Raw genomic sequence first — 12933 nt, forward strand, 5'->3', positions numbered from 1 at the left:
CCTTTACACCAGCTGCTCTAATTTCGAGACAAATATTAGTTTAGTCAAAGTATCAAAACTAACTGTACCTCGTGTTGTCTGAACTGTACAAGTTTTAGTTCAATGTTCTATAAACGACAACGTAAGGTCATATACACACTGTGCGTTTATAATGACGATTATTTTAAAATAGTTTAAATGTGTTTTTTTACATTTTTTATATTAGCAGCCCGTAAATGTCCCACTGCTGGGATAAAGACCTCTTCTCCCTTTGAGGAGAAGGTTTGGAGCATATTCCACCACGCTGCTCCAATGCGGGTTGGCGGAATACACATGTGGCAGAATTTCGTTGAAATTAGACACATGCAGGTTTCCTCACGATGTTTTCCTTCACCGCCGAGCACGAGATGAATTATAAACACAAATTAAGCACATGAAATTTCAGTGGTGCCTGCCTGGGTTTGAACCCGAAATCATCGGTTAAGATGCACGCGTTCTAGCCACTGGGCCATCTCGGCTCATAATTATTAAATGTGTAAGTGGTATCAATCAAATTATCTATGTATTTGTAAATATTGTTGATAAAAAATATTAATATTATTATTATTTATATTTCAAAAGATAATTAAGCGTTGGACTGATATTGTTCAAGGTAATCTCTAATGAGTTTGATCTAAATGATTTGTCAAATTAGTTTAGCTTGACTTCAACTAGCTTAGCTCGAGGTGACTGATCTTTGAGAATTTATTATAGAGAATTCGAAGCGATGTCTTCCAGCATACCACAGAAATGAAACGAAAGCCGTTACGAAAATCTGAGTATACGGACGATAAGACGTTAGACGAATTACTATTTACTTAATAAATCAATATAATGTACGTCACATATATTAGAATAACAAAAATTATACATAATAAATGTTTTCTAATATTTTATTATATAAAATAGGATAACAAGAACATAACATCTTTCAACCTTTGCTTGAAAATTGTAATTGACTCGTTAGTCTTAAAGTACACAACGAAAAAAATATCGAAAATAGTAATATTATACATTTTTATATTAAACATGAAAAATTATTTGCAAACTAACGACTATACACAAAATAATATGACAAGAATATCAAATTAAGCACAAGGGAACTGATTGGTGCTTACCTATGCTTGTGATGACAAGCATCGGATAAGGTTCGCGTGTTCTAACCGCAAAGCCTCGGGTATATATTGCTGTATTATAACATTGTGTTTAATAAACACATTTTTATACTTTAATTTACAATCGCAGCGGTTATTAACACAGTGTGCAATCAGCTTTATAATTGGTTAAGTTTTACTAATTCAAGTATTTCACAGGGACTTGTTATTTACGATTACATTTATAAGTCCCGCCGTTTTAGTTGTAAATGTGAATAATTTTCAAAGGATAATGTTAATTTAACGCTTTTTTTTTGCTTGCCCTGATTTATGATGCGGTTGGGTCTGAATAAAACATCTGTGTAAGGAAGCGATTTACCGAAAGTTATTTTTATAAGGATGTATTTTTATGGGCAATTTTCAAAGGACCGCTTATGTATGGCAATTGCCTTGGCCACAAAAAAGCGTGCAAAACGTGTTATATTATATTATATATCTTATGTATTATTAATATTATTAATATGCTTAAATTAGGTGTGACTGGAATATATTTATATTTTTCGATTGAATGATTCGGTCCAAAAATTTTAGTCGCTTAGTTTGTTTAACGCCCATCATATCTACTGTTCGCATAAGCATATTGTGTTTGTTGTGTTGTTATTTTATTCCACCACACACAAGAAGAAGAAGGAATAATGGTATGGTTAATCATAAAAGTTGATAATTTATGGAGAGTAACGATAATCAAATGATTGATCAAACGAGTTCCATGTGATTTTTGTCTGAGCAAGAAGTTTGCATATTATACGAGGAAGTATCCATATAAAAGTCTAAAATAATTATGATTTATAATAATTGACTTACATTTTACAGAGAGATTTCTTTTTGCGCATCGCATGCCGCCAAAAGATATAAATATCATGTATAGACAGTTTCTAAAATAAAAAAGCGTATATAATCTGTCATAATACAAAATAAAAATGCCGATTTTCGAAATTTTTTTCGAAATTCGAAATTCAAAATTCATCTGCTTAAGGGATAGAAAATGTCAGAAAAAGCAATGATAAATAAATACAATAAATATTTTCAATGCGACATCAATTCCGAAGTTCTGATTAGACAAACTATATCATTAGTTCAATTTGTTAAAATTTTATAATAATCTAATTTTCTTGCACATTTATTATTACTGTTAGAAAATAAATTAAAGTTTTCTATGGTGTTTGTTGTTATGTGAATGAATGAATATTGTATGGAGCAAGCTTAAACCCCAAAGGAAGGCATATATATAGGCATACTTTTGTACCTAATACCGGACCACCCATAAAACGCGAGCGAAGCCGCCAGCGACATCTAGCTTTATGTGCAAAGTGAATATTTTATTTCTGAATAAAACAATGTTTTTACATGACCAAATTAATATTCTCGTCTATCTGTTTGTTCTTTTGATACTAGTTAACTGACCGATTTTAATCTAGGTTTAACCTTTACTATATATATTCGCAGAATAAACATTTCTCATTTCTCATTTCTCATTTCTCAGAATACATTTATTAACATAAGAATTAATAACATTAAGTGCTTAAACATATACAAAATTGAATTAAAAATAGTTACTGTATAAATCTTGACCGCGTGGAATGGTGGCAAGAATGCTAGCAGTATTTCCCCGTTGAATCGCAATTCTGATCCTCTGGGCTAAAAACGAACCATCCCTCCTGTCACCAGAGCAGGCAATAAGGTGAGGTCTTTAGATGATTATGATCAAAATTTACCAGAACACACAGCCTATTTTAATACTATAAGATGTGTTGTAAAACATTATAAAAAAAATCGAGATTTCGATGTTTTTAATTAAATCGTTAAAGGTGCTTTTAGGACATTAAAATTGTTTACGCAGACTTAGTCATAAAAATTAAAGTACTCGACTGTAAGTTCTTCAGAAGTCCTTCAGAAAAGAAAACGGCGTCGATAAATTGTTGCCAGCTGTTAAAACACAAACTACCAAGGATTTCTGTAGAAACAAGCCACACGCAAATAACGTGCATAGTTTAGTTATTGGAAAAAATAATATCATAGTACAATTGATAAAAGTATAAATAAAAATAAATATAAATTTTCCTTATAAATATCTGATAGTATATTTATTTACTATAAAGAGCGTAGTATCTTATGCAAGTCCATCTAAATTGGTAGCATTCACTTCGCAATAAGTTTTATTGTCTCTGAATGTAAAAACTTAGATGTTTTCAATGGAATATAATGGTAATTTTGCGTGCAGAACAGCTACATTTGAGAATAAAAATAACTCACTTTGCATATTTAAAATAATGCAATATTATAAATAGGTCTTATAAAAGATGCATATTGAATTCATTATTCAATTATGCAACATTTAGGTAAACATATATACACTCTATATGTGGGTTTCATGTATTTTTAGAACTTTGTTAGATAGACTGAAAAATTGGCCACTTGACCTTTTAAAGTAATTTTTGTTAAACATTCCAAAGATTTAACAGTTCGATCTCATACCTTATAAGTAATATATTTAAGTTTTGTTTTTCTCGTTTTAAATTTCTTTATTAACTTATTACGTTATTAAAATTTGATTTTGTATTTTATATAAATTAGTTTGGTTTATATATTTTGAAGGTCAATTTTGTTTACACCTTTAAAGACGTATCACTTTGAATAGTTCCCACATTAGATGTCAATTTTAATTGCTTAGTGATAAGTTGATGATGTAACTTATTCGATAAATAAATAAATTCCTGACATCGATAATGTGCCACCGAAAATGGGAGTTAAGATTTTATATCCCTAGTGCCTGTTGTACTGGCTCACTCACCGTTAAAACTGGGTACGCACCAGTACTAAGTATCACAGCTTGGCGGTTGACTATACGAGTACGGTAACGACGGATACTTACGGAGTTGCACAAAACCCTATAAAACATCAAGTATTTAAGATTAATTTAATGTCCGTGTAACTCATGATTCTTGCCAGGGTTCTTTTTTGGCTTAAGTTAAATATAATTCCATGTCTTTTAATATATGAGATTAAAAACTTACCTAATGTACTTAACTTAAAATACCAATTTTAACGAAAGTTATGTATTCAGATTATTTCCACACCTGTGAGTATTTCTATATTTCCTATTTTAGTTACCAAATGTCTGTCTCTAGTGGACGTATTCTATAAGTTACGTCATGTCCAACTGTCTACCCGTCCGTTTACTCTAATTCCCGCACTATTGGGATTTGGTACATACATTTTCCTGCTCCTGATAGAAGCTTCAACAACAATATATGTTAAACTGTAAATTATTTTATTCTTTGTGCCACTTATAGTGTAACACTTACACACTTACACACACTCCTCTGGCCGAAGATTGTCAGTGAGAGGTTGCTGATTCGCAATGAGACTTTCCTTCGAGTTTTATATTTAAATTTGAGCCCTAAAAGTTAATTAATAGGCAAGTGATGATGAAGGTACTTTTATGAATATTTGTTTAGGATTGTGTACTGCATTTCCATGTCCATAATAAATACAAACTGCGGCCACAAATTCCTTTATTAAACGTAATTCTAAAGCTCAGACATTAATATATTCGTATCTTTATAGAGTATTAAATGTCAACAGTGTTGGTAGGGCTTTGTGTATGTTAGGCGCTGCATAATAACCTCCTTGAATATGTTTTTCCTTTGCGCCTAATGTTCTCTTTAATAAAATAAATCTCGGCTCGTTTTGGGTAATTATTCGTCTAATGTTGAAAAATTAATATTATCCTATAATCTGACGCAGCCCTGGGACGAGTTTCGGAATTCCGAACCTTTTTAGAGATAATTAATAATTTATAAGGCTTTGTAACAGATGTCTATTTCTTCTGAAACTGTAAGGCTTTGTGAGCTACTAATATGATCTTATATAATTTTTGTGTGTTACATATTTATCGCTCGCTTTCATTTGATTTATGGGAACTATTTCGTAAAAAAGGACGGAAGTTTGTAACAAAAAGCTAGGGAAGCGCGCGCTATTTGATTTGACCAATGAGCGCTTGCTGCGAGATAGAGCCGTCAATGTTATAAACCCATTTTTCGAAGATATCACTACAGGTACAAGGGACATAACATATAAATTCCTAAGGTACATTGGTGATATTAGGTGATTAATGTTGTACAACAGTGGCGACCACTTACCATCCGGTGGCTTATTTGCCAGTCCGTCTACCTACCTGTATATACATATGCAAGTGGCAAGTGAATATAAAAGTGACTTTGTCGATATTTGAAGTGTATTTTTATTATCTTCGTTTGTACTCTCCATAGTGTATTGAGCTGCTTTCTTGTACTTATGACTTTTATTTGCGGCGAAGAAAAATATTCTAGGAAAGATGCATTTTGCGGAAAGAATACTAAGACATGTTTATCCTCTAGTTCGAAGTAAGGAGAGTGTTGCATTAAAGTCGGATTTATTCCCTCAACAGCAGAAAAGGGCTTTGTAAACACAATCATTTATCAACCGTATTTATCAACCGTGACTTAGTTCAGTAGTGTCCAAAATTGTGGAACTTGATATTTTTTATGGACATTGGAAATAAACTATAAAGAGAGTAATATAATGTACTTAATTTGTGTTTACAATAAATCACACCATCTTCGGGTGGAGCACGGACTAGACTAGAGGGGTTTCTATAGAATCACCATAAGCTTACAGCAGGCAGATAATATGTATATGGTGGAGTGAGTCAGCGGAGGCACTTTTTCGCTTCGTGTCTTTCTTGTGCGAAATTACATAAATATATATGGATATAGAGTTTCCCATAATGCGATATACTCGTGGCAGTAAGTCGTCGAAGTAACCATGACCGGAAAGCACCTGGGTAAGCATTATAATGTGTTTGTGCTATAACTCCGTATTAACACCTCTACTTGCACCAGGCCTGTTCATAGAGACCCCAGGTCTTCCTCCCATCTCAGAATCACACTGCTGTTTAATTTATTCCTGTGTTGTTGAAACGCGCATGCTATATATCAATACAGACGCTTCATGTTATAAATAATCAACAAACAGAAGCTCGTGCGTGCTTTTAAACAAGCCGCTGTATCCCATTTCGAGCACGTTTCAAACAATACGAACGAAAACAATATTTGATTTTTTTATATTTTACTAGCCATGGTCCCTATGGGATATTATATCGGAAACAATGCAGCAATTTGAAATGAGCGGTTTTTAAAGAAAAACATAATTTTAATAATATCGACTGATTCAGATAAAAGGTGCCATTATTTTTGCTAAGATTTTATTCACCATTTCACCCACTCGGTGGTGATTTTTCTGTGTTTAACTCATTCACTTAAGCCTTAATAGCGATTTCCATATTTCTAACATCAGACATGATCATTTTCCAAACAAACATTCACCCCCCAATTTAACTTACAAGGTGAATTACAAAAAAACCTTTCTTAGAGCTCATCTAACTGCCATGGAATTCCTTTGCAAAATTTCTGCCTGTTAAACTATAACCAATGGATTTAGGTTATGGTTTGTGTCTCAGTTAGTAATTGTAAAATTGTATTAAGTATATAAAAAAGTACGTGTGCGACTCGGGACGCGCGACAGAAGTGATAACTTAAACTACTCTAAATTATAGGTTTATTGATATGATAATGTAAGGTTAGGTTAAATATTATTAAATATTTTTATTTTCGTTATAGTCTATCATATAAAATTCATATCATATAATAATTAAATATACTAATATAATGAATTGATATAAAATAAGTAGGTGGACGAGCACATGGGCCAGCTGATGGTAAGCGGTCACCACCGCCCATAGACAATGTCGCTGTAAGAAATATTACTCATACCTTACATCGCTAATGCGCCGCCAACCTCGGGAAATAAGATTTTATGTAGTTTCACTGGCTCACTCACCCTTCAAACCGGAACACAAAAATATTGAGTATTGCTGCTTGGCAGTAGAATACATGATGAGTGGATGGTACCTACCCAGACGGGCTTGCTCAAAGCTCTACCACCAAGAAATATATTTTATTCTTAGTTACAATTCTTGAATAAGTACATTAGAATTTTGTGATTACATACATACCTACATCGTACATACCTATACGAGAAAAGTAAGATAGATAGACAGGCGCCGTAACGCGTTACGTAACGAAGCGTTTAACCCTCACATAAGAAATTATCACTTCAAAAACGCGTGTGTATTTGAGGCATGAGCATACTTACATAATATGCTCTCAAAATTCGTCCTTGTATATAATTCCTCGGTTACTTGGAGCTGGGCTTTGTGGGACTTTGTCTGGGTGGATATTACCTACTCATTACTACTACTACTATATATGTAATGGGTGCAAGGGACATAACATCTTAGTTCTCATGGTTAATATGTCCTACAGCGCCAATATGTCATAAAAATTGTTGGCGGTGACCGCTTACCATCGGGTGGTCAGATAGTCTCCTTACCTATTGTAAATAAAAGAGGAATTATTATAATTAAAATATGTTATATAGATATATTGATTATACGGCCATGGTTGAAAGACCCTTTTAAGGTAAAAGTCGTTACAAGTTTTACGAAATGGTGATTAGTAGATATAACTGTAATAGATAATATAAGTGAAGGCGATAATTAGTCAGCTGTTATTGTTAAATAATAATCACGCAGCGACTTATCAAATACTAAATATTATTTATCCAAGCCTTATATTAAACTCGCTGCTTTATATTGTATAAATTTTATGTATATTGATTTAATTTTTTTTCGGTTAGCCTTTGGAAATAGTTTTATTAGTATAGATATATTTAGTATTTTCATTCCTTGACCTTCATATCAATGAAATAGACCCGACTTTTGAATGTTTAAATTCGTCAAAACTCTCAAGAATTCAACAAAAGGGTTAATTTTACTTATAGTAAGTCTTTACAGATAGAACGACCAAACTAAATTAGTTAAAGATATAAATGTATATCCTTTTCATATGGCATGAACACACCTACAATTCTTTTTGTTTTCTTCTCAAGGTGGCGTATATGAGATCGCTGTCTTAGATAAGGCCGTTTCTCGCAACTTCCTTGTCAATATTGGCCGAAGTTACATTCGTGCAATAAAGAGTTTTTGTATTGTATTGTATGTTTGTAAAGGTTGCCTTTGTCTGACATTTCTTAAGAAATTCTTTGGTTTAATCGATTTCGCCTTTTGAGATTCAACAGTTTTTTTTTAAATAAAATGACTCGGCTTCTAATTTAATAATGTATATCGACACTTTCAGTCTCTTGTTTTATATTAAAGTAATTATCCTCGCCTAGCGACAGCGAATGATTAACGATTGCGAACTCAAAGATAATTAAAGCGAGGTACACATTGACGTAAATGGACATATTTCACTGAAAGTAATGACGTGTATTCTCGTTATATTTTATTATTTTTTGTTCATGTGCACGTTGCTTAAAAAAGTGATTTTCAACAAATTTATTTCACATTCGAATTATTATTATGAAGACATGAATTATACACAAGTAAAAATTTAAAAATATCTGTCGAATGCTAGCAGCAATTCTCCGTTAAATCGCAATTCTGATTTTCTGGGCAAAGAATGAACCAGCCCTCCTGTCACCAGCGGAGGCGAGTTATTATTAATATATATTTTAAAAGCACATTTACAAAAATTACATTGACTTTATAACGAATACTGACAATAATAACAATAAAAAATACACCCAACACTCATACCAGTATTTGAGTAAAACTAATGTACTCATAGCTTTACTATCATTTAAGTGAAATTAATTATATTATGAATTATATATGATTAAATAATTACCGTTCTTAATGTATGTATAAACAGTTAAAGTTTGATGAAACGGAAGAAATTTAATGAAGCAAGCATTTTATGGTATTTTGTTAATATTTGTTTCGGTATTAAAAAGTCCCCAGAAATAGAATTCCAAGGGGACATAGTTTTCACGAAATATTACATGCTAAAAATTAAGACTCGTTTAAAAAAAAAATTAAAATCTAATTATACTTTAATAAGACAAAATTTTACTTGTTGGTAGGGCTTTGTGCAAACCTATCTGGGTATCACCCAATCATTGTATATTCTACTGCCAAGCAGCAATAGTAGTAGTTTTCTTGTATTGCGGTTTTACGGTGAGTATATATTGGTTCCCAAGGTTGGTGGCGCATTGGCGATGCAAGAAATGGTTAAAATTTTCAGCCTACCTACGCTACAAAAAGTATGTAAACATAGTATATTATTCAAGTTCAAGGCTTTTACAAGCCTTTTGGATTCTTTATTTTCTAGAATTATATTAAAGTTACTAACCATTCCCGCTGAGTTTCTTTCGCCGGTTCTTCTCAGGTCCGAGGTGCTAAATTTCGAACCGGTGGTAGATTTTTGACAATCAATAAGCAAGTGTAAACACTTCTATATTGAATAAAGATTTTTGACTATGACTTTGATTCAAATGTAGATTCTACCGAGAGGAACTGGTAAAGAACTTAATCGGTAATTACTCTTTTTCAACATTTCACATATAAAATTGTAACAGTTAAATACAATTTAATTCCTATAATGTCAACAAGAAATAACTCCACGCTTTGTAATATATAAATTTGTGCTGAGTAATATGCTTTATTCATCAAAGTTTTTTAACAAACGATTTAAACACTTTAAAAGCAAAGTAAACAAATATTTTTTGTAGGAAGATAATCAGATTTGTTGAGACTGTTGACATAATTAACTAATTATTCAGTTAAGTTAATGATGTCTACGGAAAACTATAGTAAGGTCAATTTCAATAAACACTGGGAACATTCGTAACGAAATCTTAAATTAATTAATGAGGGCGCGTTATGTTTGTATTGTATAACTAAAAAAACCTCCAGTATAAGTAGAGTATATCGTAAAAAGTTTAAGTAACTATATACAACATATTATATAAACATATAATACAATACAAACAGCGTTTAAGGGGTTACTTGTCAGGTGTTCTTTATAAAAAAAGTACCGCACGTCCTTGCTTGGAGTTCAAGAGCGTTTCGTATCAAATTTCATCATCATTCGGCTAGCGGTTTGGCCGTGAAACGTCAAAGTCAAATATCTTTATTCAATAAGAAGTTCATCAGTTTCATTAGAAGTGTTACACTTGCTTATTGATAGTCAAAAATCTACCAGACATACAGAGTTAGTTTCGCACTTATAAAATTAGTATAGACTAGTTGTCGTCCGCGGCATTACTCGCGTTTTAGGTGTTATTTGTCCGGCTTAGTCGTGACAAATAGCCTATCCTTCCTAGGAGTTATGCAGGTTTTGCTGTGAACAGCAACAGACAACCAGAGTTAATATCGTTTTTATAATATTAGTATATATGATCGTCCTGAAACTATTTTAGTGCATAAATAACGAAAAGAAACAAAGTAATCTAATTCACTTTTTTGATAAACGTCGTGGGAAGTAGGAAGATCGATTGGGATCCGAATTGTTTCCATTGATTTTATTAAGTAATTTTATAGATTGCACGATTAATGCCGCACGATAGTGAGAAATGGAAAGGTATTTACTACATACATACGTCTAGCACAAAAATACTCTTATACTAAGCTTTAGTACTTTCGAGTATTGGAGTGTCGTCTAGCGACTACACTTGTCTGCACATATGCTTAGGGTTGAGCGAGTTCAAAAGCGCTTTCTTTGGAGTCTTACACAATCTTTAACATTCGACAAATCGTAACCAAATTAGATCTGATACTTTTATTTGAAAATTTTCAATAGAAAAATTGATTGTGCCTTGTTTATAGTTTTAGACTAAGGGTTCCAGCAAGTTATGGGTGCTAATCCGCCAATTCCAAGAATAAGTCAATTATAAAATAAGCTCTATGTACTCGTACGAGTAACTGATTTGAATAAGCTTTCTTGCTGAATTTTGGAAATCAGTCCTTTTAGCTTTAAGTAAAATTTAAGTTATATAAAGTTTAAGAGTAAATTTCTATATATTTGATTTCCTTTTTATTTTGTTTTTTTTTTATTATTATTATTATTATTTTGCACTTTTATTACAATTAAGTTTAACGTAGGTATAGCGTTCTTGTACCTTTTTTTTATTTTAATAAAATCTTTATTAGACACGATGTTTACCTTTTATTAATATATCATTTTGTTTCAGTATTTTATAAGTTTGAAACTGTTTGAAAAAATTAGTAACCTGTAAACCAAATAAAAAAAAATACATGTGCGTATCGGGACGCTCGACAGAAGTGATAACTTAAACTAATCTAACTTGAACTATTTAACATTGAAATTGTTTAACATGAGAAAAGTTTGGCTTATTACTTAAATATTATGTATATTAATATGATAATGTAAGAAAAGATTATTTCTTAACAAAATATTTTATTGATTATAAAATATTTCTATTTTCTTATTAACAATTCTTGAATATGTATGTACATACATAAAATTCTAACGTACATATTCAAGAATTGTAACTGATAATGTATATGAGAAAGAATCCAGACAGATTAGCGCCGTAACGCGTTACGTAACGAAGCGGTTTACCCTCCCATGAGAAGTTATCGCTTAAAAATGTTGGTATCCTTTTGATAGTGGTTTCTATTCTCAAGGGATATAAACAGAAGTAAAAGTGAATAAGCAAACACAAGTAGGCTCATTATTTATAAATCTTATAATGCGTTCGAACGGCAAATCCTACACGGAAAATAGTTACGGTTGGCTTTACGTATTTTCCGAGGCACTGTAATTCAAAACTTCAAGCTGAGTAATTTTGGGTACTATAAGTTCCTTAGGTGAGCCCAGTGATCAGAAGGCGTCTATCTTAACCGATGATAGTGGGTTCAAACTAGTAAATACAGGCACAATGGGCATAACATATTAGTTACGAAAGTTGGGGGCGCGTTGGTTATGTAGAAAAGGTTAAAATTTCATACGGTGTCTTTGGGTAGTGGTTACCACTTACCACTTACAGTTTTTTTGCTGGATTTGTCATTTAGCCATAAGAACTGTCTGATTTTTTTATCAGTAAAGTTTATTTTAATAAGCTCTCATTAATTGTTATATTTGTTCGCAGAAGTGTGGCCTCCAGAAGGCTTAGAAGCCCATTCGAGTGTTCGCGGTAGTTCAGTTGATTACGCAGCAGCGTTGATGCTAGCAGCGATGGCGGCTGTGTTGCTGGCTGCTGTCGGCTACCAGTGCGCTGCAACCTGGCGATGGATTATGGGCAGGTAAACATCATTTTTACATTCACATATACTGCTATATAGTTAGCTGATTATTTTAATAAATATTGGTTTATTACGTAAGATTAACATGTTTACTATAATCGTTAATCGCAAAGACTAACAATTATAGTTATTATAATAATTATTTGTATCTATGAACGTTCTAATCTCACGAATTACTAGTTCGATTTGACAAATTATATTTGCGTTAGATCCTGCTTGAATAATTTAGACCTTTAGTTACATAGTCCTATGTAACTTCGCAAATCTACAGAGTAGAGAAGAAACTATAGATATTAACTTATCGGTCAAAGAGTTGATCAGTGAGTCAAGCGACAAGTGAAAAAGGCTCAGCGATGGTGGGGTTACAAATGGGAATACAATTTTTTGAAAGGTTAACAACCTATTCATTTGTTACGGGACAAATTATTACGATTATTGTGAAAGCCACAGTATGCAGTTTATCGTCACTTGTTCTTATGTTGTATGAGATTTAAGAAATCTCGACATTTCCAAAATGCCGAAAAACGAGACGTCCTCCCGTCGAACTCCCGG

The 12933-nt window shown here is 32.3% G+C and overlaps 1 protein-coding gene across 1 annotated transcript in view; it reads left to right on the top strand.

The window, feature by feature from the left end:
• The window catches only part of LOC125072389 (synaptotagmin-10-like), a 118820-nt gene that overhangs the window by 61321 nt on the left and 44566 nt on the right, over positions 1-12933 (top strand). Inside the window, exon 2 of the mRNA XM_047683015.1 lies at positions 12228-12381. Within this exon, the coding sequence (XP_047538971.1) occupies positions 12228-12381 (154 nt within the window). The remainder of the gene's footprint in view (positions 1-12227; positions 12382-12933) is intronic.

Source organism: Vanessa atalanta, chromosome 21 (genome assembly GCF_905147765.1).
Source record: "Vanessa atalanta chromosome 21, ilVanAtal1.2, whole genome shotgun sequence".
Classification (NCBI taxonomy): domain Eukaryota; kingdom Metazoa; phylum Arthropoda; class Insecta; order Lepidoptera; family Nymphalidae; genus Vanessa; species Vanessa atalanta.